This window comes from Fulvia fulva, chromosome 1, assembly GCF_020509005.1.
Source record: "Fulvia fulva chromosome 1, complete sequence".
Taxonomy (NCBI): Eukaryota; Fungi; Ascomycota; class Dothideomycetes; order Mycosphaerellales; family Mycosphaerellaceae; genus Fulvia; species Fulvia fulva.
Window position 1 is genome coordinate 10,405,575 of NC_063012.1, and position 26,207 is coordinate 10,431,781.

Sequence of the window (26,207 nt, forward strand, 5' to 3'; positions counted from 1 at the left end):
AATCTGCGGAAGCCTGGCATATCCAGTCTGCAGCAGGGCAAGTGCATATCGTCCTCCTCGTACGAAATTTAAGCTACAGTCAGTGCCACCACGGCGTTGTTGGAGGCGACCTCAAATTGCAGGAAGCCGAGATCGTAGAGCTTGGTGTTATCGAGCCCACTCTCGCTACCACCTCCCTCCACAAGGTCCTGGTCGGCGTCCGGCAAGAAGAAAGTGCTATCAGTCGGGTTCGCACCCCAGGTTCTATTGACGACTTTCCCTCTGCCCATCTCAGACTCCGGGAAGGCTCCCTGGAACGCTTGCATCAAGTCTGGCTTGATCTCATCGAAGGAGTGCTCCGATGTCGACGTGCTGCTAGCACCTGGCAGATCGATGGCCCAGCGACTACGTCGATGTCTGTTGAAGGCATAGCTCCCGGGGACATTGCCATGGAGAACAACTTTCAGAACAACCAAGTGGGGACTGGTCGATAACGGTGTTGGATCGTTGCCATGCAGCTCAGCCATAGACACCTGATCGCTCGGTGGTCCTACCAAGATGTCCATGCCGTGCGAGAAGTAGCACCAAAAGGTTTCTCTACTCTGCCTTTCGGAATCCTCATCGGCATCGCCTGAATCGAAGTCTGTGTCGAAAGTGTCTGTCCCGGTGGAAGAGTAGCTTGACGGTGGTGTAGCATGCGGTCGTCCGTTGGCCAGTGAGCGCGAGTTGTTACGCGGGCGCGTATTCACTGGTTCGTCAGTGGCGAGTGGGATGTCTCGCTTGTGTGTTGCTTCTGGAGCACCCAACTCTGTGATCAAGTCTTGAGGCGTGGTTTGGTTCAGGATGATGTTGAAAGGTAGTGCTGGCGCTCGGCGTTCTAGGCTGATCCTGCCAGCAGTCTCCATAATGGCGAGCTCGATCTCCGGAGGCAGTGCATTTCTAGGCTGTGCTATGATTGCAGGATTGCGAGGCGCAGATGGCGCCTTGACGAACAGCGTGTTCCGGGCTTCAGCCCAGCTGGTGCCATCGAAGAGTGCCATATTGGTTGCCGGGGATGCCGCATGCGAGCCAAGCAGCGATACATGATCCTTGTCTGGTGACCAAGCTGCATGCTGCAGCGGGAAGTTGAAGGCTACCCCGGACCACGATAGCACATATGTACCAGTCCGACCCGACTTGGGTGGCATGTACTCGCCCGGATATGATGCTCCAAACAGCTGATATATGCGTTTGAAGGTCGCCGATGCGCCATCTTCCTGCTTCTTCACCAACTCACTGCCCTTGTACGTGAGCCTCGTCTTTGCAAAGTCGAGAACCTCAATCAAGCGAAGTCGTTGGTCGCTGCCGTCGAATCGCAGTCGTAGGCCGTTCTGAGGTAGAGTGACGACGATGGGAGCCGCAAGAGGTCTCGACTGAGTGTAGCTGAGGTGGATGGCTGGGACGTGATCTTTGTCGTTTTTGAGCAAAGAAAGGACCTGTTGCAGGGAGGCACCAAGGTCTGTAGGAGCGATCAGTAGGCATCTCCAAGCAGGGCATGTTGATCATACACATTAAGCCTAGAGAATGGCCAGGCACTACTGCCAGCGGCTCGGATGCCATAGCTGCGGCTGAAGTATGACTTTGCTGTGCAGTTCAGTCGAGGTCATGAAGCTGTTTGTGGTGAAGCTGGATAGTGAGGTCGAAGTTGACTACGTTGGGTCATGTTGGCTCCGCATGCTTGCCTTGGTCATGGGATCTAAGCCATGACGACTGTTGTTTGGGAGGCGCGGTGTGCTGCTTGCCTGCTCTGTATTACAATGCGGACCAACTGAGATGTGAGGCTCTTTTGGCCCAACTGACAATGCGATGAGAGGCACGATGTTTGTACGAAGAAGGGCAGTCCCCTCCCTTTGTCCTGATTGAGGATGGAAGGTGACAGCATGCCGTATCTGCGATAACGGAAGGCGGCCCGACGGGACTTCCACGCATTGCCATGACAGCCGGCTCACGGCAGGCGCGACTTCGGTGAGAAATGTCAACATGCGTGAGCCGAACCACTCTTCCTTGCGCTGCGATAGTTTCACACGGCATCATACTGTGCATAATACCATCCCGCATAGTAATGACCGCCCCAGCACCATCGCGAGGCGCCGGCCAGACGCGACGAGTGCCCACAATGCGACCACAACTCGGGCGACCCGCGCCTAACAGAGCTCAGACAGCCACACCGACGTTGACAGGCAGGATATCGCCGGCGGACAGTGTCGCATCGTCGAGGACGCGTACCCCGAAGCGCAAAGCACCGGGCGACCTGGAGAAAGACACGTTCGTGGAGGAGACCAACATCAACGTGGTGGTGCGATGTCGAGGGCGCAATGATCGAGAGGTGAAGGAGAACAGCGGAGTCGTGGTGTCGACCGATGGCATCAAGGGCAAGAAGGTGGAACTGTCCATGGGCCCAAGTGCACTCAGCAACAAGACCTACCAATTTGACAAGGTCTTCTCGCCGGCTGCCGATCAGGACATGGTGTTTGACGAGGTAGTCAGTCCAATCCTGGATGAAGTTCTCAATGGCTTCAACTGCACCATCTTTGCATACGGCCAGACTGGCACGGGCAAGACCTACACAATGTCCGGAGACATCTCGGACACTCTCCCCATCCCAGAGGCAGCCGGTATCATTCCTAGAGTTCTGCACAACTTGTTCGCCAAGCTTGGAGAAGATGGTGCCGAGAAGTTAGAGCACAGCGTGAAATGCTCCTTCATTGAACTGTACAATGAGGAATTGCGAGATCTCCTTGCTGTCGACGATAACACCAAGCTCAAGATCTTCGACGAAGCCGACAAGAATGGTCGAACCACGACTCTGGTACAGGGCATGGAGGAGAGCCACATCAAGACTGCCTCGAAAGGTATCAAGCTCCTACGTGATGGAAGCCACAAACGACAAGTTGCCGCGACGAAGTGCAATGACCTGTCGTCACGATCTCACACAGTGTTCACAATCACGGTGTACATGAAGCGCACCTCCGACACTGGAGAAGACTTTGTATCCTCAGGCAAGCTCAACCTCGTCGACTTGGCTGGATCCGAGAACATCCAGCGTTCAGGTGCTGAGAACAAGCGCGCAGCTGAAGCAGGTCTGATCAACAAGTCACTATTGACGTTGGGTCGTGTCATCAATGCCCTGGTGGACAAAGGCAGCCACATACCGTACAGAGAATCCAAGTTGACACGCCTATTGCAAGACTCCCTTGGCGGCCGAACGAAGACATGCATCATCGCAACGCTGTCGCCTGCAAAGAGTAACCTAGAGGAGACCATCAGCACACTCGACTATGCTTTCCGCGCGAAGAACATCCGTAACAAGCCTCAGATCAATCAGATGGTCTCGAAGAAGACGTTACTCAAAGAGTTCACAGCCGAGATCGAGAAGCTCAAGTCCGAATTGATTGCCACACGGCAGCGAAATGGGGTCTACTTGACCAGCGAATCATACGAAGACATTACGACAGAGTCGGAGTCGAGGAGGATCTTGAGCGAGGAGCAGCGCGACAAGATCGAAACCCTCGAGGTCAACCTACGGAATAAGGTGCAAGAGCTGTTCTCGCTGACAAGCAACTTTCAGATGCTCAAGAAAGACAATGAGCAGACAAGAGCTTTGCTTGAAAGCACTCAAAATGTGCTTGCGAAGACCGAGCTCGTACTCGAGCACACCAAGCAGGTCCTGGCCGAAGAGACTGGGCTTCGTAAAGCTCACGAGGAAACAGAGGAGAAGCTCGCAGTGCTTGGAGGTGACTTGTTGAGCACATTAAGCACGACGACAGAACACGTCGATAAGTTACACTCTAAACTCCGGAGGCGCTCGGATCTTCAGGATCTGAACCGGATGCGATGGAATGAGTCTCAGAGTCAGGTCACTACAGCCACAAGGACTGTCGAGGAGCGCCTCGAGGGTTTGCGAAGCCAACAGGAAGGACTCCTGGCGGCGCTCTCCGGTCGCATGCAATCTTTCGTGGCAGATGAGCTTCAAGAACTCCAAACCTCGCAAGACTTCCTCAAGCAGAAAGCGACGGCATTCGAGGCATCACAATCAGAAGTCAACGCACAGACCAGCAAAGCACGAGATGACATGAACGAGGTGTTGGAGGAGATTGGCAGCCTGAGGGAGGACGTGAAGCAGAAGGTCGGGGCTGGGCTTAACGACCTGTCCGCTGCAGCACAACGTATCAGCGCCGGCATCTCGACTGAGCTTGACGCCTTCCACGGACAGCTCCAGGACTCCTATGTGTCGCTTGGCCGCGAGTTCAAGACCTTGTTTGAGGATCTCATTAGGCGAATGAATGAACAGCAGGCCGAAGCACAGAGATTAAGGCAAGAGATACTGGAAGCTAATGCAACATTTATCGAGGCTGGGCAGTCGTCTCGTTCTCATCTCCAGCAGGCTGTCGAGAAGGAACGCGAGATTGCGGCGAAGGAAAGAGAAACACTACTTTCATCGATCACATCACTTGTCAATAACTCGGCGACTGCACAAGAGGCACGAATGAATGGGTATCTTGAGACAGCTAACAAGCGCATCAAGACTTCTGAAGACGACTACCGCGTAGCGGAGCAAACATACGGTAGCGGCATGGATTCTTGGTCTGCGAACGGGCAACAGCTCATCGACTCTTCTATTAAGGCAAGAGAGTCCGTCAAGGCGAAACTCAAGACAGATTGGACCAGTGCGAACGAAAGCACCATCAAGATCACCGAAACTACGAATGCTGTCCATGGGGAGACTGTTCGCATTGTTGATGGGCAGATGGTGCAGATGGACAGCCAACTTGTCGCGCTTGACGAGATCGTGTCCCGAGTGCGAACACAGCATGAGCACCACCATGAAGCACATACTGCCAGCCTGGAACATCTCTCAACCAACGTCCAGGAAAGCTACCGCAGCATCGGCAATCATTTCGAAACGTCATACACCAGGACTCAAGCATTGGACGCGGATATGCAGGATCGCACTAACGCCCTGTCCCAGACGCTTTCAGCGCTGGACACCGATAGCGACACCCGCAGGCCGTTACAAGATCTCCGTGAAAGAATGTCTGCTGCTGAGATTGCAGAGTACGCCGCGACTGGAGAGACGCCTGCAAGAATGCAGTATGTCTATCCGACGACGCTGCCACGCACAGAAAACCATCAGACCTTGCTCAATCGCATGCGTGGCATCAAAGAGGAGCCAGCTTCGCCAGCGAAGTCGCCTAGGAAGCGGTCGCCAACGAAACCGTCCCCGTCGAGATCGAGAACAAGTCCCACGAAGCAGCCATCGAGCCCGTCGAAGACCAACGTGTTTGCCGACACACCTCCAGCACTTACGTTCAGCGCTCCACCTGCGCACGAAGCACGACCCCAGACAGCAAGTAGCCAAAACAGCAGTTTACGCGAGCTTGATGTTAACGTAGTGCCAGGACTCGCAACTGTCACCACTAACGGTCAGGGCGCTGAGGAGGGACTTGACAACTGCAAGGTGCCTGCTCCCATTCTCCACAGACACAAGACTGACCCAGCTCCCGTGACTCAGGTCGACAGCAAATTGCCAACCAAGCGTAGCGCGCGAATGACAGTGGCGAGTGGTTTTGGTGTGGCGGATGTAAGGGAGAAGGAGAATCTCAACTTGAACGCGAGTGTTGGACCTGGTGGCAGTGGACGAAGACTGCGCAGTCGTGGGACAGATTGATGTGGGCGGATGAAATAGGATGTATAGATGGTGGATCCGTAGGCTGTGGAATAGAAGAATGGAGTCTGGGTATGGTTGAAGCTCCTTGTGACATTGCTTCCTTCGTCACTATAGCCTCGAGTAGTAGGAGACTCATGAAATGGTCATGGATCCGACCGATGGCATGCACTCGAGTCTCAACCCGTGTGTCACTCTAGATATCACATCATACGATGGCCAAGGAGTACAAAGGGTGCGGTAGGATGGATGTGGTGCGGGTAGTGGACGAAGGCCTTGTCTATCGGCGTTCATCGAACGATTTCTCCCTTCTCCCCGCTAATTTCCTTGCCAGGCACGAGGTTGGAAGCTTATTGACGGACGGACAGGGTTCACTCACTAGCACTCTGCTATACAAAAGTGCTGCTTCTCGCCAATGGCTGTTTCCCTTTCCCTGATGACCATGTCTTGAGCACTCTGCAGCATATCCCGCGACTTCTTCGGCGACGACTCTCCAACCCTACACAACGCCAGCTGGGTTTTCGCTGACAGACCCACCCACCGCGCGCACACTTTTTACATCCTCGTCCGCCCAACATGCCTTCCGTCTCCAGCATCGCATACTACCTCGTCCACCCCAACGAGCTGCGCTCCATCATCCAGTGGAAGACGTGGCACAACCCCGTCCACGAGCGCGATGAGAGCAAAGAGTCGGCCGATCTGAAAGAATGCTTCCGCTTCCTCCAACTCACCTCGCGCTCCTTCTCTGCCGTCATTCAGGAGCTGCACCCTGAGCTGCTAGTGCCGGTATGCCTGTTCTACCTCATCCTGCGCGGCCTGGACACCGTCGAGGATGACATGAGCATCCCGCTGCACATCAAGGAGCCCATGCTCCGCGACTTCCACAACCATATCGAGGACGAGAGCTGGACTTTCGACGGCAATGGCCCAGACGAGAAGGACAGGGAGCTGTTGGTACACTTCGACGTGGTGGCCAAGGAGTTCAACAAGATCAAGGCAGAGTACAGGAAGATCATCAAGGACATCACCACGAGCATGGGCAACGGCATGGCAGACTACGCGAAGAATGCAGACCACAACGCCAACGGAGTCCAGACGATCAAGGACTACGAGCTGTACTGCCATTACGTTGCAGGTCTCGTCGGTGAAGGTCTTACACGGCTGTTTGTTGAGGCGAAATTGGCAAACCCAGCACTTCTACAACGCCCTGAGCTCATGGAGTCCATGGGCCAGTTTTTGCAGCAGACCAACATCATCCGAGATATCAGAGAAGACCACGAGGACAAGCGATACTTCTGGCCCAAAGAGGTGTGGTCTAAGTATGTTACCAAGTTCAGCGATCTATTTCTGCCAGAGAACAGGGAGAAGGCACTTCAATGCAGCAGCGAGATGGTCCTTATCGCCCTCAACCGTGCTGATGAGTGTCTCTTCTACATGGCCGGCGTGAAGGAACAGTCAGTCTTCAACTTCGTTGCGATACCCCAGTCCATGGCGATTGCGACACTGGAACTCTGCTTCCAGAACGAAGCCATCTTCGACCGCAACATCAAGATCACAAAGGGTTCGGCATGCCAGCTCATGACCGAGTCCACACAGAACTTGCAGCTCGTCTGCGAGGTATTCAGACGATTCGCCAGAAAGATCCACAGAAAAAACAAGCCGAGCGACCCTCACTTCCTTGACATCAGCGTGGCTTGTGGCAAGATTGAGCGATTTATCGAGAGCATCTTCCCGACACAAACGCCGCGAACACTTCCACCAGGCGCGGACCAGACTGTAGCCGTTGACTCGGAGGCGGAGGCACAGAGGAAGGCAGAAGAGGCAGAGGCAAAGAGTGATGTGTGGTATCTCATGATTGCCATTTTCTGTACATTGGGTGTCATCACGTTTTTGATGGTAAGTCTGGAAGATATCAAGCACGGATATGTGCTGTTGATGCTGACTCGACACAGATTGGTGCCGCGTGGTTCTTCGGTGCTCGCTTTGACCTGGCATTCGCCGAGCTGCGAAAAGGCAACCTCAGCCCGCCCAAAGGAAAGGGCATCATCTCATCGACCATTGCAGCGGCACCCAGCGCCTACGAAGGTCACAACGAATTGTAATCCTAATTGTATCAGTATGTATAACGCCCATCAGACCAGCGCATCGGGCAGACGAGAGCGAGAGCGTGGCGTTCGGGCGCAGTTTCAGTCATCCTTCGCCAAGGCAACTACAGCTCTAGTCTCTTCCTCTATTCCCTTTCTGCCTGCTATGCAGGCCCAATCCAGATCCCATAAACCAGCAAGCACGGATGTCAAATTACAATGCAGCCCATACCAATGGCTTCCGTTGTGCCGCGTTAGAAGTGCGAGAAGAACATGCTGTCTCTACGAACGGTAGAGGCTGCCCATCCTGTCCAGCTTTGCCTTTTGCACACTTGAAGGCAACTGCTTCGGGCGGGAGTGCAGACATATACACCAGAAATCAAAAAACGCCCGGTGCCGCGGGCGGGATTCCTATTAGACAGCTGACTGCGCCGTCTTCCCTTTTCGGCGCTCAGGCGAACCACGTTGCCTGAATGCGGCACCTGAATGTGAGGCGAGCGGCAAGGCTACGGCACGTGATTGACTCATCATTGCCCGCCTTGTCAATGCCTGCAATGGCGTGGTGGCTCTTGCCTTTTGTTTAGCGACTTTGCCGCTGGATGTGGCGTTTGTCCGCCTTGGTGCGGTCTTGCTTGGAAGGGTGTACTTATTGTTGTGGTAAGCTCGTAGTGTAGTCTGTCGTTTCGTTTGCATCTTTCTACCCTCCGGTCTCAGGAATGTATCGCTCAATTGATTGCACCTACACACAATGCGGTCCAGACCAATCACGGTTCTCTTATAGCGTTTCGGCCTCCGTCTTCCAGCCTTCGCCTGAAGATCTCAGACTCGAGAAAGCGATTGAAGACTTCGCGACATTGACTCTTGGTGCAAGACCACCAATCAGCGGCAGAGCCTCGACCTTCGGTGGTCCGTATAGTTCTAGCGAGCAAAGACGCCACCACTACTCCTCAAGCGCTCAAGATCGAATTCAAGAAGCGCCTTACCCTGGCTGCTACACTGGAAGTGCAAACAGAAATCTCGTCCCGAGACCCCAAGACCAGAAAGGGATCGGCTACTCGCGTAGTAACACCGCACCCTCGGCCGTGCGCAGCAGTACCTCGCATAGGAGCGGACACGGACAATCACGAATGAACAAGGGCGGCTACGCTGAGTATCGACAGCCAGGCGCTCTCGTGCGGCACTCCAAGCCGAGGGAGCAAGTGTGGGATGATGCTATGTCGCTTGGGCCGGAGGATTCGGTGTCGCAGGTCTCGTCGCGGGTGCCGAGGGGTGAGCGTAGAGGGCGGACGAGACGGCGTGAGGATGAGAGGTCGACTTTCTCGAAGGGCACGGCGGTGCCGGCGGAGGGGTTTGGGGGAGGGGGGTATGCTGAGGGCTTGTATGGTGTTGAGGAGCAGGAGGGGGAGGTTGAGTATTACCCGAGGGATATTACGCCGTGGCAATGATAGTCACGATGTTAAGTGAGGTGCTGAATGAAACATGGAAGGAGGCAATCATGACCGAAGAGGAACCATTCCCAGCGCTGTCTTTACAAAAACTCCTGCCAAATTTCCGTAAAGCGTACACAAAGCACTCGTTCCAGGCGGTGTCAGTCAACAGTCCTTTCTCCAAACAGTACTATTTTTCGTTCCAGTGCGTTTTCAAACATGCCGGTGTACAGTCAATGCTCCTCGCCAGTTCTGGGTATCTCAAGGTCTTTTTCTTCGTTTCTCGTACAGTGTCTCATGGTGTTCGTGTCCGACATTACAGTTCTATGCTGGTCAGCTATCTGTCGAGTGGGTGGGGTCTGACTCGGAGTGACTCACAATCAATCAATCTTGCCAGGAGTGCGTGCTGTACAATCCGCGTAGTGTACAAGTCGTGTGACCCAACAGTGCCGTCAAGCTCGTTGTCGCCAATGCTGATGTGTCGGTGAAGTGAGGTTCCGCCAGGTGGTGGTCGAGTAGGTAGTGGTTGAGTCATCTACCGCGAGCGGCTCGAGTCTGAGCTGTCGCCACGGTTTGGACGACGTGCCTGCTGAGCTGAGCCCGGGGCTGGAGTGCGTGGGCCGGCGGCAGCATTGGTGGTGTTGGTGTCAGCTGCCTTCTCGCGGAAGACCTGGCGGCACATGGGGCAGCGACCTTGGCTGGCGTCGGACTGGATCCAGTCGGTGATGCAGTGCATGTGGAAGCAGTGGGTGCACTCGCCGATCACTATATGCATATGAGTCTTGGTACAGCGTAGGGCTAGTGTGCGATAACTCACCGATGGGGCAGTCGTCGCCTGGGTACTTGCACTTGGAGCAGGTGCCTTCGAAGTCGACGCGGCAGATACCGCAGGTGTTGTCCATGCCTTTGGGGAGATCCCACTTCCACTCGGCGACGGCGTGGTAGGCCTTGATCTGGACTCTCATTGTCGCGGTGGTAGTATGGTTGCCTGGCTTTTGTCTTGTCAGATAGTGCACGGGGGAGTCACAGGGTTAGCTAGGCAGCAGATGAGCAATGCGGCTTGTGTGCAATTGTCAGGTGTTGCAACAATGAGAAGAGTAAGGTGCGATGGATATTTATTTGGTGGCACGCGATGTGAGCTTTGCGCGCATCAACGCGCGCGCCAGTCGGCACGTCTACCGAACAAGCGAAACGAAGCTCACCTCGCGCGATCCCTGCAAAAGGTAAAGCTCGAGCTGTGGGGTCCCGTTGTTTTGGTGCAAACGTCCCGGCTTGATCACGACAGCGACAGATACGTAGACAAAAAGGAGCAAGGGAGCTGTCGCCATCTGTGACACCCACGTTGTTCTCCACCTTCGGCGTCGCCTCGCTGCTCACGATGGCGATAGTTTGTGTATGAGCAGGAATCGTTGAGAGCGACCATTAGCCGCAAAACGATAAGTATGGCCGCCGCAGCAGCACTTCTTCGGCGACCAATGCTGGCCGGCAAGCTTCCAAAGCTTCACCTGCAACGACACGCTTCTCCAAACATGACTCGCAGCTTTGGTTCGTACTTCGTCACACCCGCTCAGCTCGACGCAGCACTGAAGAAGAATGCCCCGTCACGGCTGTCGACAGCACCCAAGACGATAGCTGTGTGTGGTTCTTGGTTTCTTCCGAATGATCCGGACAAACGCAAGGGCTACGATGTCTTCAAGCAAGGACACATCCACAAAGCTCGATTCTTCGATATCGACAAGATCGCCGACACATCCAGTCCATACCCGCACATGTTGCCAGAGCCCGAAGTCTTCAAGACTGCCATGTCTGAGCTTGGGATCGCAAGAGACGACACAGTAGTTGTCTATGATACGGCCGAGCTAGGCATATTCTCGGCACCGAGAGTAGCATGGACTTTCAAGGTCTTTGGACATCCTGCTGTGCATATCTTGAACAACTTCCGCCTCTGGAAGGAGGAGGGATATCCTGTCGAAGAAGGCGAACAGCGGCAATTCGAGAGAACAGACTACCCGACCCCTGAGCTGGATTCAAGCAAGGTTGCGGACTTTGAAGACGTGAAGAGCATTGCGAGGAACCACAACAAAGAGGGCAGCGAGGGCGTGCAGATCCTCGACGCGCGATCTGAAGGTCGCTGGAGAGGTACAGACCCTGAGCCACGGCCAGGACTCCCATCAGGTCACATGCCAGGAAGCTTGTCTGTACCGGTACCAGATCTTCTCGATCCGAAGACTAAGGCTTTCTTACCGGCGGAGGGGCTTCGAAAGGTGTTTGAGCAGAAGGGTGTTGATCCCAAGCAACCCATCATAAGCAGCTGTGGCACGGGCGTTACCGCAACGGTGATTGATGCTGCATTGATTGAGGCAGGTTATGGCGATGGAAACCGACGAATCTATGACGGAAGCTGGACTGAGTGGGCTCAGAGAGTGAAGCCAAGCGACAACCTCATTTTGAAGGGGTGAAAGTGGTGGTGTTGATGAAGTCGACATGGGCAGGGCACAGTGACGGCGTTGATCACAATAGCTGTAGGATATGTTTCATGTGTCAAAGGACTGCAGACCACGCTCACATTCAGCTCAACAAGATTGCTTCTTCACGCGTGATGACATGGCTAGGGACGTCCTCACAAAAACAGTTCCGTGGGCTGGGCTTCGCGGGCTTTGTGGGCCTTGTAGTCGATTCCAAAAGCCAGTGTTGCGCATGTACGTGGCAGGCGAGACCAAGAGTACCACGAAGCGGCGTGCGGGAAATGACAGCTTCACTTCCAGGTTTGTTTCTGTACATTCGCGCAATCCTAATTCAAACTGTGGTCATCAACTGAACAGCATTGCTCTAATCAACATCCACAGAGGCCGAAGACAATGCACATGTTTCAGTATTTGTCTCGCTCCTTCTTTCTCAGCGTATTCTCAGCACATGCACGTTGCATCCTTGCATTAGCGCGCAATCCTTGCACGTTTCGGCATTCACTGACCGAGACGCAAGCATTAAAAGTTCCTTGTCAACTTTCTCTTCATTACCCACTTCACTGACATTCGAACTTCATTTCCAACCCTCACCTCCACTTCCTCCAACCGCACTCGCAACGAGAATAGACAAGACTGTGCCACCAGCCCATCGCCATCAACCTCGAGCAGTACCGCCAAAATGCTGTTCTGCTTCCTTCTCTTGGCCTTGCTCGGCCTGGCTGCTGCTAAGCCTACTCACTTCGGCGGTGTGTGACACCACCGGACTATGCTGTGCGCCGTGCTGACAACGGGAAGCCAAGATCCACTACAAGGAGAACTGTTCTGCACTCATTGAGGATGACGACTGGGTACGTTGTTGCAGAGCGCAGCCCACGCGCGGCACCAGCTCCTGGAGGACATCCGCATACTTCCCCGAGTATGGCTAACACCTGCACGCTTCTAGATCATCAGCGATCTCGTGGAGTTCCAACCAAAGATCGCTCACCTTTCGCCCTTCCTGGCGTTCAACGTCCGCGACATCAAGTAAGTACTTGACGCGCCCCTCTCACCACCGAGCACCAGCCATCGAGGCACTGCCAAATGCTTCTCGAGTAAAGCTAACACGCTTCTGCTTGAAGCAAGGGTCTCCAGATCAACACCACCTGCTCCATCGTTCTCTCGTCCGGCAGCAACTCGACTTTGCACAACCCCAACCTCTTCCACGTCTGCGAGAACAGAAACATGCGCTTCCAGTACAGCAACGGCAGCATCGAGATGTCCAGACTCTACCGCGATCCATGCCTCGGTGACTACCCTTACGACAGCGCCATCGCTTGGGGGCATGCTACTGCCAACTTCACCACTACCAAGACAGCGGGTGGCTCACTGCGCACCGCGACCCAGGTGCACGTGCCAATCACATCGCTGTCCTAGATCGACCATCAATACACATGCGGTCCAAGTACAAGCTAGTGGGAAAAGGAAAACGAGACGGGCAGAACAGGTTGAACAGCCCAGTGACGCTGGTTAGAGAGTGACGCAAGGAACCAGAAGGACCGCGTTCATGGTCAATGCTGCTGTGCTCGAAGGTCCAGTGCATACCTCTCTTCAATCACTAAGTGGCACATCGTCGAACTCTTTCCGCATATACTTCCTCAGCTCTTCCAACGCGTCCTTCAAAATCTCCGTCTTATTCACATACCCAAACCTAACATACCCTTTGAAATCTTCACCGAACCCAACGTCGCCTGGGAGCAACATGACACCCGTCTTCTCCTGGATATTCTTGCACAAAGCTTCGGCATTCACAGGCTTTCCGTCTCGCTCGAACTTGACAAACGCCGTCGTTCCAGCCACCGGCTTCGTCCAGGAGCAGAACTCATCATGCTTGATTATGAACCTCTCAAGTATCTCTAGATTCGTCTTAGCCAACTGGATATTTCTGCTTAGGAGAGCATGGATCGTGTCTGGAGAGAGTGCGAACGCCGCTACAGCTTGATCGAGTTGCGAAACGGAGATTGTGGTATAGTCTCTGGTCTTTGCTAGTTCGGCGAGAAGTTCTGGGCTCCGTGTCGCTACCCAGCCAACACGAAGGCCGGCCAATGAGTATGCCTTGGAGAGACTGCCGGTGACGATGGTCTTGTTGTAGCCCATGGAGATCATGGAAGAGGGAAAGTCCTTGTCCATGGGTGTGATGCCGTGGAATAGAGGTCGGTAGACTTCATCGGAATGGATGACAATGCCTTTCGTCTCGCATAAGTCAATGATCTTCTCGAGCAGCGACTTGGGCAGTACAGTTCCTGTAGGGTTCTGAGGGTTATTGAGGATGAGCAGCTTAGTGTTCTCCTTTACCATCGATTTGAGCTCCTCGAAATCCGGTAGCCATTTGTTTTCTGGTTTCGACTTCCACAGATCGACTTCAGCGCCCAATGAATCTGGAATAGAGTACAACTGCTGGTACGTTGGATAGTGGCAGATGACATGGTCGCCCTTTCCTATAAGACCGTACAGAATAAGATGGTTGGCAGAGATAGCTCCAGGAGTGATGAGCACATTGTCAGGAGACAGAGGTGTGCCGACCTTGGATGAGTATAATCGACTCAGGTTGGTGCGTAGCTCGATATTTCCTCTAATCTCGCCATAGTTGAGCACGGCAGAGGTGTCGATGAGATCGCTGGGCTTCGTTGTTTTGTTCTCGGAAAGCTCGCAGAGGTCGTTGATGCTGATTGAAGCACAACATGTCTCGGCGATGTTGTACTTGCATTTCGTTTCGTTGTCGTCCATCCACTGTTGAAGTCAGCTTGTGGTCGTACTTGCCACTGCCTGCTGCGCTATCTACCTGCTCCACAGCGAATGGTGGTATCGGTGCCATTGCGACTGCTATACACTGTGTTTCTAGTCAACACACGCAAGTGATTGAGGCAATGTTTCTATGAGGAGCCAAGAGCACAGTAGAGGTGAAGTCTAGCCCGAAGCCATTACTCCGCGCGATCTCCACAGTCCCCGTGTCGAAGGGCGTGAGGGCAAGATGTGCACCATGAAGCGCGAGCAAAGGGTTATCATTTCTCACGTTCAAGGAGAAGACTCAATAACATCAGCGAAGACGGTCAATACCATCGACACAGACAGTCTGCTGCCGGGAGAAGTCGGACAAAGACGCTGACACAGAGTGTCTGATGAAGAGCTCGCCCCCTGTCGCCACGTGAAGATGTCGACGCCACGGGCTAGCTGCGGGCTGAGAGCCGCGGTGGACTGGGAGCTTCGCCCGGCGCCCTATCGTTGATGCATCCACTTCGAGAGCGTCGCATACACTGCAGCTGTACTGGTCACACTGTCGTCCGCAATTCCTTTGGCCTGCCTCGACAGCTTCATCCTGCCAGCCTTATCTGTACTGTTCTAGACATCCCTCAAATGCGCTGAAACAACCTTCGAGCTTCGGCATCAGTGCCTAATCCTCCGCGATACCTACCTCCCATTTGGGCTTCACCATGTGGCGATCTGTGCGCGTTGCGTCCTTGCTCGCGTTGCTGTCTTTACCATGGGACGTGATAGCAGGGCACCAGATACACCAGTACTACACCTCGAACGACGACCTCCTCCTGCAACGAGATCCGTTCTCCATCTACGAGAAGCGACCCGAAGACTGCCCGCCATGCTTCAACTGCAACCTGGACGACTTCAAGTGCATGCAATATGGCAACTGCACCAAGAGTAGTGGAAAGTGTTCATGTCCGCCTGGATTCGGTGGCGAAGACTGCAGCTTGCCTTTGTGTGGGTCGCTGGCAGATGGCAAGGACCGCATGCCCAGGCAAGGCAATGCGCCTTGCCAGTGTGATGATGGTTGGGAAGGCATCAACTGCAATGTGTGCAAGACCAACCAGGCCTGTAACGCTATGATGCCGAATGGCGAAGATGGAGTCTGCTATCGAGAAGGTGTGGTACAGAAAGAGAATTTCCAAATATGCGACATCACAAATCGGAAGATTCTGGATATGCTCAAGGAGAAGAAGCCACAGGCTACATTCAGCTGTAATGCGGAAAGAGCAGAGTGCAACTTTCAGTTCTGGGTGGATCAGCAGGAGTCGTTCTACTGCGCGTTGGATACTTGCAGTTGGGACATGAAGGCGACTGACGATCGCAACACGACGACATATCGCTGCGAGAATCTGAAGTGCAGCTGCGTGCCGGACCGTATGCTATGTGGTGCTCCGAATAGTATCGATCTTGGAGATTTCCTGGACCAAGAGATCAAGGGACCTGCTGAGTTCACGTCCGTGAGCACAGATGGTGGCTCAGACAAAGATGGTAGCATTTTCTCTGAGCCCGCCATGAACGGTCTGATATCAAGCGTCTTCGGTGATAAGAGTATCTTCCTGAAGTGCAACAGCGGAGAATGCTTGTACAAGACTGAGGTCCCTGGCTATGAGCGACCGATAAAGACAATCAACACCCCACTCATCGCTGGTGTCATCTCCGGGTGTGCGCTTTTCGTCGTGGCCGTGGTACTTTTGGTCTTCTTCATGAGCCGGAGAGGCTCTGCACTCGGACATCGATACGGCCTCATTCATTTGTCTGACGACGAAGAGGAAGAAAACGCTAGGCTTCTGGCAGATCACAAACCAGCTACGCTACACTTTGAGAACGTCTGCTACAATTTGAAGGGCAAACAGATTCTCACCAACATCATGGGCTCTGTTCGTCCCGGTGAGCTCCTAGCGATCATGGGTGCATCTGGAGCCGGCAAGACATCCTTCCTTGACATACTCGCTAGAAAGAAGAAGTCTGGGCTGGTCACTGGCGAATTCTGGCTGAACGGCGAAAAGGTGGCCGATGACGACTTTCGTAGTGTCATTGGCTTCGTGGATCAGGAAGACACGATGCTGCCTACTTTGACCGTACACGAGACCATTCTGGATTCTGCACTCCTCCGTCTGCCAAAGACTATGAGCCGTGCCGCCAAGGAACAGAAGGTCGAAGACGTTGAGCGGCAACTCGGTATTTATAATATTCGACACCAGATCATCGGCTCAGAAGAGACTGGTCGCGGCATATCAGGTGGCGAGAAACGTCGTGTTGGTATTGCTTGCGAACTAGTGACGAGCCCCAGCATCCTATTCCTTGACGAGCCGACTTCTGGTCTCGATGCCTACAACGCTTTCAACGTGGTAGAGTCTTTGGTGACCCTGGTGAAGTCTTACAACAGGACAGTTGTGTTCACGATTCACCAGCCTCGCTCGAACATTGTTGCGCTCTTCGACCAGCTACTTCTTCTAGCACAAGGAAGGATTGTGTACAGTGGGCCTTTCCGAGAGTGCCAGGACTACTTTGACACTGTTGGCTACTCGTGTCCTCCAGGGTTCAACATCGCTGATTACCTGGTTGACCTGACGATGCATGCCACCGCAGATCTTGATGCGGATGACTTTGATGATACCAACTTCAACGGCGAGGTGGATGGCCGTACAACGCGAGCTAGCTCTACCATGGCTGTGAAGAGCATACCAAGCGTGAGCAATGTAAGCATTGGCGAGTCGATGGGCTCTGGTCAGACAGAGCCACTACTTAGACCCAAGGGTAAGCGAAAGACAAGCATCAGGCAACAGCAAGAACGACAGCTCTTCTCGAGGAAGAGTACAGAGCAGCAACAGCAGCCACCCTCGAGTAATCACAGCGCAAGTGATGGCGGTTTCGGCGACCCCGAGAGTACACGACAGCAGTGGCTGAAGCTATCGAAGCAGCAAGGCGCTCCACCACCGCAGATACTGGATGATCCACACAGCCTGCCTCCCGCTACGCCTGGCGCAACAGGCACGAATCTTGACGTACTCGTGACATCGTACATCCAGTCTGAAGTAGCTTCGGATCTGCTAAGCGACATCAAGAGCACCATCTCAGACGCAAACGGCAGCAACGGACATGCCCACGGCGGACCAAATGGAAACACCAACGGCAAGCTCAAGGGCTATGCGAAGCCATGGATCCACACGCAATTCTTCATTCTCTCGCGGAGGACATGGCGCAATCTCTACCGGAACCCTATGCTCATGCTTACGCATTACGCCATTGCCATCGTCCTGGCTGTGTTTACCGGCTTCCTCTTCTACGGTCTTACCGACGATCTGAAAGGCTTCCAGAACCGTCTGGGATTCTTCTTCTTCCTGCTCGCACTATTCGGCTTCAGCACACTTACCTCGCTCACCGTCTTTGCGCCAGAGCGGTTACTGTTCCTGAGGGAGCGAGCGAAGGGTTACTACCATCCTCTGGCATATTACCTATCGAAGGTCGTCTTCGACATTGTGCCACTGCGCCTCATCCCGCCTCTCATCATGGGCTGCATTGTCTACCCAATGACGGGCTTGATCCCGGCGTGGGGAGAGTTCTTCAAGTTCATCCTGTTCATCGTGCTGTTCAACCTCGCAGCGGCGATGATATGCTTGTTCATCGGCATAGTGGTACGCAATGCAGGTGTTGCGAACTTGCTTGGTGTGCTGGTCATGCTGTTCAGTCTGCTGTTTGGCGGCTTCTTGCTGAACCATGAGACGATTCCCAAGCCACTGCTGTGGCTGCAATCGGTATGTTTGACTTCATTCCTGCATGCACTGGTACTTTACTGACATTTTCGCAGCTTTCGATCTTCCATTTCGGCTTCGAAGGCCTTATTGTCAACGAGGTCCGCTATCTTTCGCTCATTGATAAGAAGTATGGTCTCGACATCGAGGTTCCCGGATCTGCGATCTTGTCCAGCTTCGGCTTCAATGTGCTAGCGTTGTGGAACGACGTGGTGGGACTGGCAGTGTTCTGTGGTGTGTTCCTTGTTCTCGGGTATGCAGCTATTCATGCCTTCCTGGTCGAGCAGCGATAAGGCGAAGGGTAGAATGTACGCATAGTTTGGGAACATCATAGAGTCATGAGTGTGGATGTACATAAGTAGAGGTGACATGAACATTGCATAGGAAGTGTGATTGCCTCGACGTGTACCCCGTCAGCTGCCTTGTACACACGCTCTACCGAATCTCGTGTGACACAGCTCGTGGTGAGTCGTGAGAAAGTGCTTGGAGATCGCCTGTTAAGTTCATCATGGAAGCCTTATCTCATGCCGCGTACCTAATATACAGGCTATCAAGCATGTACACTCCGCAAACTCATTGCTTGTCAGAAATGCCATTCCACGCTCGAATGGAGGCAGCACAACCCTAGCTTTTGAGCCCTGACCAATGCATGCCCATACGCTTCCGCCTTCGTCGCAAAGTGATTGTGCTTTTCGCAGTCTCTTTCTGGACTATCGCGCTTACTCGACGTCGCCCTTGCTCTCAAAGTTCTCGCCCTCGACGAGATCTGGTATCTCATCGTCATCATCGTCCTTCTTCTCCTCGCCCTCGGCGCCCTTCTGCAGGCTCTGGTAGCTCTCGGCCAGCTTTCGGAGAGAGGCTAACGAGTCTGGGCCGAGCTGGTTAAGAATGCCTGGCACGAGCTCGGTGAGCTCCTTGTCCTCGCCGTTGCCGTAGATGGCGAAAGTGTTGGCTGGGACGGATGCGTGGACTGCAGTATGCTTAGCCAGTGTTTTCCGGTCCTTGATTATTCAGAAACTCACCCTTTGGCGCGGAGAAGTGGATGACGTTGCCATCGGCCTTGAACATGTTCACTTCCTCGATGGCCTGGATGGGCTGCACATTCATCTTCTTGAGAGTGGTCTGCAGCTTCTTGTCGTCGGTGCCGGAGCTCTTGTGGACCTTCTTGACCTTTCTTCTTGGTGTGCCCTTGCCTCTGCAGAAACATATGTCAGACTCATATCCTCATGTACTCGCCCAAACTCTCGATGCATGAATTCGTCGTTTCCAGCTCGTAGATGTCTCATTTCGGTCGTAGTCGGAGGGCGATAGGAGGTGCTATAATGTACTTACCCTACGACGGTGTCAGTGAGAGTTCTGCATGGTCTATTGGCGCAGATGTGATGGCATACCAATACGGACGGCATTTTGCATGCGCTGCAGCTTCTCGTGATCCATGAAGGCGGTAAAAGAAGTGGTGGGCGGGAAAGTGTGCGAAACTGCCTCAATTGCTGTCTGCTAGGCCAGCAGTTTCCTCGACAGTCAATTAAGGGAGAAGAGGTTGGTTCAGGCGATGAGGTCGAGGTCGTCGCTCGTGTGTTCTCATGCCGCTTGACGGAAGCTCCCGAGTCGTGTGCGGGAATCTTCAATGCTGGCTTGGCGAAATGGTTCCTTCCTCACGCTTCTCTCTGTGAGGTCCTCTCCAGAACGACTTCACCATGGAATGGGGTCATGCACTGGGAGAACGTAATCTAGAGATGTTTGGTGGCTTCGTGAGCATGTGGCATTGCTAGAAGGAGCGTCGAAGTGCACTCATTTGCATTTGAAACTGTCCAGAGCTGTTGACTATCACACATTACATGTACAAAGCTCTACACCTGATCATATATACACTTGCTCTGCTCTAGGTACGCTGTCCACATCGACAATCAAGTATCACTTCTCCCATTTCTGGATCTCCTGTTCGGTCCAGTCCCACAGCTCCTTAGCCAATTCTGGCTTCTGAGCATACCAAAAGCTACCACCTGAAGCAATGCCCACCGGTTTCCAGTACGGCGACGTTCTGACCTCGTCTTTAGGCGCCGTCGTCGCGGTCCAGAGCGAGTTCTTCGCACCTCCAGGGACGTCCATCAGCAGTGGTTTCATCAACGGTAAAAAGATTCGGATCACTGGATTTGTCTCTTTCTGAGAACCATAGAGATCTGTCGATATTACACCAGGATGCACACTGGTTGCTGTAATTGAAGGATATCGCCGCTGCAATTCTCTGGCATGTAAGATATTTGCGAGCTTGGACTGGCCGTACCTCCTCCATGTGGAATACTTTGCAAGGCGGTCTTGGTCGTATACGATTCCTGGAGCCAAATTATGTCCTTCTGAACTAACGTTGACCACGCGGACATCAGAGTTGGGCTGCTCGGCAGTCTTGAGAAGCGTGGGTAGCAGCAGCTGGGTAAGAAGGGCGTGACCCATGTGATTGGTACCAAACTGAATCTCGTATCCCTCTTTGGTCTTCGAATATGGAACTGCCATGATACCCCTTGAGTGGTGTCAGCAGGTATGAGCAATACAGAACAGGTTCACCTCACGTACGCATTGTTGATCAGTATGTCCAGCCGATCTGATCGCGCCTTGAAGTCCTGCGCGGCCTTCTTGACGGACGCGAATGAGGTCAGATCCATCTCAATAAAGGATACCTTGCCATTTGGTACTGCCTGCTGGATCTCGGAAATGGCAGTCTCGGCCTTGGACGGAGTTCGAGCTGCGAGGAATATCTCCTGTGGGTCATGCTTTGCCAATTGCTTAACGGTCTCCTTTCCCAAACCGGTGTTGCCTGTGTAGATGTTAGCAGAGCCAACGTGAAGTTGAAGCTGTGGCCGGACGAACCGCCAGTGATCAGTATGACTTTTCCTGCAAGACTTGGTATGTCCTGATCAGGATTGAAGCTCTTTCCGAAGAACCATTCCAACATCTTGAACTGAGATTTCGATAGCAAGGTGGTGATCCTGTTACTGCTGTATATGAAGCACAACCAACGCAGTAGTTCTACGTATCGGCCGTAAACACCTCGCGGCCGCAACCCTCCAGTCAAATATTGAAGACGGCACACTTTTATCACAGCAGCCACACTATGTTCGGCTATCGATGTCGATCGAATACTCATCAAAGCACCAAGCCGAAGCTCGTCATTCTGGGCGTTCATTCTCGATCAAGCTAGCTCGATACGCAAGGGTGCCTCAGTAGCCTCGGTATAACACTGTCCCTTCGCTCACAAGCCTCACAAGCTTTCCCCTCCCTTCGCTGCATCACGCCGACCGCTAGACCACTGCCATGGCTCCCTCATCACTGCCGTTCCTGAATGCCATGCGGCGTCAATGCTGTCTGACCCGCTCGTGGGGTAGCATTGGGTTACATCGTAGCGTACGCGATCATCATGTACTCCCATCAGGTCCCCAGACAGTTGACAAGGTCGAAAACCCAAACACTCACGAGCAGGGTGTTTGAACGCCCGTTGAGACTGAACTATCCATGACCGGAAAGATGCTGTCGCCAGTAGCATTGACTAGCTTCTTGTTCTGTCTGCACGCATTTGCTTGGACACCAGGGCGATCAGCGAATGCTTCAGTCTACCATCAACCATCTGGTTCGAAGAGCATCTGTAAGCCTACTCCAACAGCAGAACCAACCGCATCGGTATGCTGACCTCCTGCATAATGTGTAACTCTACTCACGGTAACAGGTTCCTGCGACATGCTCAGCTACTCGTACAACAACTTACAAGCAGTTTTCGTACACTGTCCTGACAACAACACGATATGCTACAGCTGTTCCCGCACCCTTGACGATTGACAGCTCATATGGACCACCCTTCAGTCAAGCTTCGACGCTCCTGCCAGCAAACGCAACATACACAACGTACTCACTGAACCGTGACTTTACGACACTCCAAGACGGGCAGTATGGTCAGGGTGCCTATGCGCGACTCTGGAGTCCTTTGACCTATAACACAAGCGTCCCGTTCACCACGACCGCTACTCCAACTCCTGTAGCTAGTAGCGAGCTGGTATTTCCTCCCGCTCTTTACACAGCATGCCCACAGCAGGCAGACACATGCCTTGATTGCTACAAGCTACCCGAAGACTTCCTCTGGGGCGTTGCAGGCAGTGCCTTCCAGATCGAAGGAGGTCTGACTGAAGCTGGTAGAGGCCCAAGTGGACTTGACGTTCTTGGAGCGTTGCCCAATACGGAGGACTATGCCAATGCTGAAGTTTCCAACATGAACTACTGGCTCTATAAGCAAGACATTGCTCGGCTCGCTGCTATTGGTATACCGAATTACTCCTTTTCGATCTCTTGGACTCGCATTGTGCCATTCGGCGAAGTCGGTAGCCCAATCAACGCTGCTGGGTTGGAACATTATGAAGACTTGATCAACACCTGTATCGAATATGGTATCAGGCCGATCGTCACGCTTTCGCACAATGATGCACCACTCAACTTGACCTGTAAGTAGGGTTACAATAGGAAGACCTACCCCTACTGACCGTACACAGACCAGGATCCACGCTTCGCCGATGCGTTCTTGTATTATGCTAAAGAGGTGATGACCCGGTATAGCGATCGTGTTTCGCACTGGGTCACTCTCAACGAGCCTAACATCAACTTTGCCACTGACCACTACTCTGTGCCTCACATTCTGATGGGTCATGCGAAGGTGTACCACTGGTACAAGGAGGTCTTGAAAGGCGCAGGCCTCGTCACCATCAAGTTCGCCAACAATCTCGCTTTACCACTTGACAGTACGAACCCAGACGACACGCGAGCAGCCCTGCGCTATCAGGACTATATTTTGGGCATCATGAGCAACCCAATTTACTTGGTACTTCAATACCCAGCTGAAGTGTTGAACACGACAGGCATCAATCTGACAGCATTGACGGCCGATGAGCTCTCCTACATCAATGGGACATCCGATTACTGGTCGTTTGATCCTTACACGGCGGGCTTTGCAACGAGCCCCGAGGGCGGCATTGATGCTTGTGCCGCCAATATCAGTGATCCTCTCTGGCCTACGTGCGTGGTCAACACCAATGTTCAGCAGGATGGATGGCTGAACGGACAAGGTAAGTCGAGGCGAGATCGTGCATACCCACTGGGAGTCTAACCATTATACAGGCAGTTACGCATACGCATACCTCACGCCTCAATATGTTCGGCAACAACTTGGGTTCGCTTGGAACATGTACAAGCCTAAAGGTGTTCTCATCGCGGAATTCGGGTTCAATCCTTTCATGGAGAATGCGAAAACCCTGGTCGCCCAACAGTATGATCTGGAGCGGACGTTGTACTACCAATGGTTCCTACGAGATATGCTGAAAAGCATGTACGAGGACGGTGTCAATGTGATTGGAGCACTGGCTTGGAGCTTTGTGGATAACGATGAGGTCACTTCAGTAAGTTGTCCTGTGGATATGAATTTGGAGGATGCTTTGAGCTATGCTGACTTCTTACAGTACTATCAGCAATACGGCCTGCAGCATGTGAATAGGACCAATGGCGAGTTCACCAGGTCCTACAAACAAAGTATCTTTGATTTCGTAGACTTCTTCCACGAGTTTGTAGAGACATAGCGAGATACATGCCGCGTGTCTGCGGACAGGTCCATCGCCCAGGTCCCTCAGCTGCGCCGGATCTTCCAAAGTCTGAGTTCTAGACCCTGGTTGTAAGCTTGAAAATGCTCGACACGTAACGAGTATGCAATACACCTTGCGGAAGGGTTAGAAGGGTAAGAGTTAGGGTAGTTAGGCAGGGTCATGCAATATCTTTCAGAAAAGTCGCCTTCGCGTATTGATTGGAATTGGTTAGCATTTGATAGGGTGCCGAGGGACCTGCGCAGTGGGCCTGTCCGTAGACACTGGGGAGATACAGGTACTTCACCAAATATCAGCCGGCCACTGTCAATCTCGATGCCCCACTTTACAGATCTACATAACAGCTGCAGCACACGCGATACAACATTGAAGCAAACAGAATCACAAGAGTTTGGTGACAGTAGCTCAGTAATTCGCCATACGTGCATGAGTCGTTGCTGAGGCGTGACACGCTCGACCGAGCTTACGAACATGGCGGACAAGACAGCCAAGCAGGGCACTGCAGATGCTCAGCTCGCTACCGACATTGCAGACCGATCACTAGACGACCCTGCAAAGACATCGAAAGCCGCAGACGACCTTGCAGCAGGCACCAACAACGACGAGGATGTCGATGACAATGAAGAAGACGAAGCGGGAGAGGCAGATGCGGCAGGCAGCCCAAATGCGAAGAAGAAGCGCAAGCCACGAAAGAAGAAGAAGAAGGCAGATGCTGCAGACGAGGCAGATGTGATATCACCACAAGCACAGACACAAGGACTACCGTCAAACAAGCCCGTATCTGCCAACGACATTCCAGCGCTGCTCCAGCAACTACAACTTTCGGCGCCGAACAAGAAAGAGGGCAAGGCGCCGGAAGATTACAAGTTCTGGAATACACAGCCTGTGCCCAAGTTCAGAGAGCCTAATCTCCTACAGACGACAAGCGGCGGAGAGGGTGAGGCAAAGCCAGAGGGACCCATCCTCCCCAGCGAAATCTGCAGAAAGAGTGCGAAGGCCGAGCCTGAAAAGCTAGTGGACGGGTTTGAGTGGTGTGAGATTGATCTTGAGGATAAAGAGGAGCTGCAAGAGTTCTACGATCTGCTCTTCAACCATTACGTTGAAGACACAGACGGCTCCTTCCGCTTCAACTACTCCGTCGAATTCCTCGCATGGGCGCTGAAGCCGCCCGGCTGGAAGAAGGAATGGCACATCGGTGTAAGGACAAAGTCGACAGCAGATGGAAAGAAGGGCAAGCTCGTAGCATCGATCACTGGTATCCCCGTCACACTCTTGGTCAGAGGCCAGAAGGTTAACGCGAGCGAGATCAACTTCCTTGCGATTCATAGAAAGCTTCGCAACAAGCGTCTCGCTCCCGTGCTGATCAAAGAAGTCACAAGAAGATGCTACTTGAACGGCATCTACCAGGCGCTCTACACCGCCGGCACCCTGCTACCAACACCAATTAGCACATGTCGATACTTCCACAGGTCGCTTGATTGGGAGCATCTCTACAAAACTGGCTTCAGTCATCTGCCACCGGGCACTACCGAGCTCAGGCAGAAGTACAAGTACAGAGTCGAGTCACAGACTGCAATCAAGGGACTCCGCCCTATGAAGCCTGCTGATATTCCAGCGGTCAAGGATCTGCTTGTGCGATACTCTGAGCGCTTCCAGCTTAGGCAGGAGTTCACCGACGAGGAAATCGCTCACTGGATATGCTCAGATACTTCAAAGAGTGTGGTGTGGAGCTACGTCGTGGAGGAGAATGGCAAGATTACTGACTTCATCTCGTACTACTTGCTTGAGGTAAGCTTGCATTACGCCACAAATCTTGATACCGATGCTGACACGATACAGTCCACAGTGCTCCGTGCATCGAGAAGGGAGACGATCCGCGCCGCTTACCTCTACTACTACGCCACCGATACAGCTTTTGCTAAGGGCAAGAAGCAAGAAGTTCAAGAAGGCTTGCAGTCGCGACTACAAGCCCTTGTCCACGATGCGCTCATCCTGGCCAAGAAGGATGACTTCCACGTCTTCAATGCACTCACACTACTCGACAACCCGCTCTTCTTGAAGGAGGAAAAGTTCGAACCAGGTGACGGCAAGCTGCACTACTACCTCTTCAACTGGCGGACAGCGTTGCTACCTGGTGGCATCGATGCGAAGAATAACATCGATACCACGAAGATGGGTGGTGTTGGTGTGGTCATGCTATAACGTCGGCCTCCTAAATGCAGGAAATCTTGTGAACGAAAGCGGTATCCATCACGAAGGGAACGCCTAGCGCTCAGAACAGGTAGACCGTTAGGAATACTCAACGACACCAAGCCAAACGTGATTCACGCACCTCACCCCCTCGCCCTCAAATCTTCCTTAATCATGTCC

The 26,207-nt window shown here is 53.2% G+C and overlaps 12 protein-coding genes across 12 annotated transcripts; 8 read left to right on the forward strand and 4 right to left on the reverse strand.

Annotated features, from left to right (window-relative positions):
- Positions 1 to 68: 68 nt before the first annotated feature.
- CLAFUR5_02083 (PHAF1 protein) lies at positions 69 to 1,578 on the reverse strand (the record flags this gene model as incomplete). Its single annotated transcript, XM_047901231.1, has 2 exons — positions 69 to 1,477; positions 1,527 to 1,578. 2 exons carry the CDS (start codon positions 1,576 to 1,578, stop codon positions 69 to 71), a joined length of 1,461 nt encoding a protein of 486 aa, XP_047756566.1.
- Positions 1,579 to 2,080: 502 nt separating this feature from the next.
- CLAFUR5_02084 (Kinesin-like protein bimC) lies at positions 2,081 to 5,686 on the forward strand (the record flags this gene model as incomplete). The annotated part of the gene is made up of 1 exon (XM_047901232.1): positions 2,081 to 5,686. One exon carries the CDS (start codon positions 2,081 to 2,083, stop codon positions 5,684 to 5,686), a length of 3,606 nt encoding a protein of 1,201 aa, XP_047756567.1.
- A 573-nt stretch (positions 5,687 to 6,259) lies between these two features.
- CLAFUR5_02085 (putative squalene synthase) lies at positions 6,260 to 7,785 on the forward strand (the record flags this gene model as incomplete). The annotated part of the gene is made up of 2 exons (XM_047901233.1): positions 6,260 to 7,579; positions 7,636 to 7,785. 2 exons carry the CDS (start codon positions 6,260 to 6,262, stop codon positions 7,783 to 7,785), a joined length of 1,470 nt encoding a protein of 489 aa, XP_047756568.1.
- A 698-nt stretch (positions 7,786 to 8,483) lies between these two features.
- CLAFUR5_02086 (uncharacterized protein) lies at positions 8,484 to 9,212 on the forward strand (the record flags this gene model as incomplete). Its single annotated transcript, XM_047901234.1, has 1 exon — positions 8,484 to 9,212. One exon carries the CDS (start codon positions 8,484 to 8,486, stop codon positions 9,210 to 9,212), a length of 729 nt encoding a protein of 242 aa, XP_047756569.1.
- A 517-nt stretch (positions 9,213 to 9,729) lies between these two features.
- On the reverse strand, positions 9,730 to 10,159 carry CLAFUR5_02087 (Anaphase-promoting complex subunit 11; the record flags this gene model as incomplete). The annotated part of the gene is made up of 2 exons (XM_047901235.1): positions 9,730 to 9,959; positions 10,012 to 10,159. 2 exons carry the CDS (start codon positions 10,157 to 10,159, stop codon positions 9,730 to 9,732), a joined length of 378 nt encoding a protein of 125 aa, XP_047756570.1.
- A 477-nt stretch (positions 10,160 to 10,636) lies between these two features.
- CLAFUR5_02088 (Thiosulfate sulfurtransferase TUM1) lies at positions 10,637 to 11,653 on the forward strand (the record flags this gene model as incomplete). The annotated part of the gene is made up of 1 exon (XM_047901236.1): positions 10,637 to 11,653. The coding sequence occupies one exon, from the start codon at positions 10,637 to 10,639 to the stop codon at positions 11,651 to 11,653; it is 1,017 nt and encodes a 338-aa protein (XP_047756561.1).
- Positions 11,654 to 12,338: 685 nt separating this feature from the next.
- On the forward strand, positions 12,339 to 13,072 carry CLAFUR5_02089 (uncharacterized protein; the record flags this gene model as incomplete). Its single annotated transcript, XM_047901237.1, has 4 exons — positions 12,339 to 12,405; positions 12,455 to 12,507; positions 12,603 to 12,682; positions 12,778 to 13,072. The coding sequence occupies 4 exons, from the start codon at positions 12,339 to 12,341 to the stop codon at positions 13,070 to 13,072; spliced, it is 495 nt and encodes a 164-aa protein (XP_047756562.1).
- A 174-nt stretch (positions 13,073 to 13,246) lies between these two features.
- CLAFUR5_02090 (Capreomycidine synthase) lies at positions 13,247 to 14,510 on the reverse strand (the record flags this gene model as incomplete). Its single annotated transcript, XM_047901238.1, has 2 exons — positions 13,247 to 14,425; positions 14,478 to 14,510. The coding sequence occupies 2 exons, from the start codon at positions 14,508 to 14,510 to the stop codon at positions 13,247 to 13,249; spliced, it is 1,212 nt and encodes a 403-aa protein (XP_047755378.1).
- A 616-nt stretch (positions 14,511 to 15,126) lies between these two features.
- CLAFUR5_02091 (ABC transporter G family member) lies at positions 15,127 to 18,500 on the forward strand (the record flags this gene model as incomplete). Its single annotated transcript, XM_047901239.1, has 2 exons — positions 15,127 to 18,210; positions 18,264 to 18,500. 2 exons carry the CDS (start codon positions 15,127 to 15,129, stop codon positions 18,498 to 18,500), a joined length of 3,321 nt encoding a protein of 1,106 aa, XP_047755377.1.
- Positions 18,501 to 18,926: 426 nt separating this feature from the next.
- CLAFUR5_02092 (Nascent polypeptide-associated complex subunit beta) lies at positions 18,927 to 21,157 on the reverse strand (the record flags this gene model as incomplete). The annotated part of the gene is made up of 5 exons (XM_047901240.1): positions 18,927 to 19,177; positions 19,230 to 19,402; positions 20,126 to 20,725; positions 20,779 to 21,019; positions 21,073 to 21,157. The coding sequence occupies 5 exons, from the start codon at positions 21,155 to 21,157 to the stop codon at positions 18,927 to 18,929; spliced, it is 1,350 nt and encodes a 449-aa protein (XP_047756703.1).
- A 557-nt stretch (positions 21,158 to 21,714) lies between these two features.
- CLAFUR5_02093 (Beta-glucosidase 1B) lies at positions 21,715 to 23,816 on the forward strand (the record flags this gene model as incomplete). Its single annotated transcript, XM_047901241.1, has 5 exons — positions 21,715 to 21,879; positions 21,926 to 22,691; positions 22,740 to 23,309; positions 23,362 to 23,639; positions 23,700 to 23,816. The coding sequence occupies 5 exons, from the start codon at positions 21,715 to 21,717 to the stop codon at positions 23,814 to 23,816; spliced, it is 1,896 nt and encodes a 631-aa protein (XP_047755375.1).
- Positions 23,817 to 24,308: 492 nt separating this feature from the next.
- On the forward strand, positions 24,309 to 26,039 carry CLAFUR5_02094 (Glycylpeptide N-tetradecanoyltransferase; the record flags this gene model as incomplete). The annotated part of the gene is made up of 2 exons (XM_047901242.1): positions 24,309 to 25,625; positions 25,677 to 26,039. 2 exons carry the CDS (start codon positions 24,309 to 24,311, stop codon positions 26,037 to 26,039), a joined length of 1,680 nt encoding a protein of 559 aa, XP_047755374.1.
- Between the last annotated feature and the right edge of the window lie 168 nt (positions 26,040 to 26,207).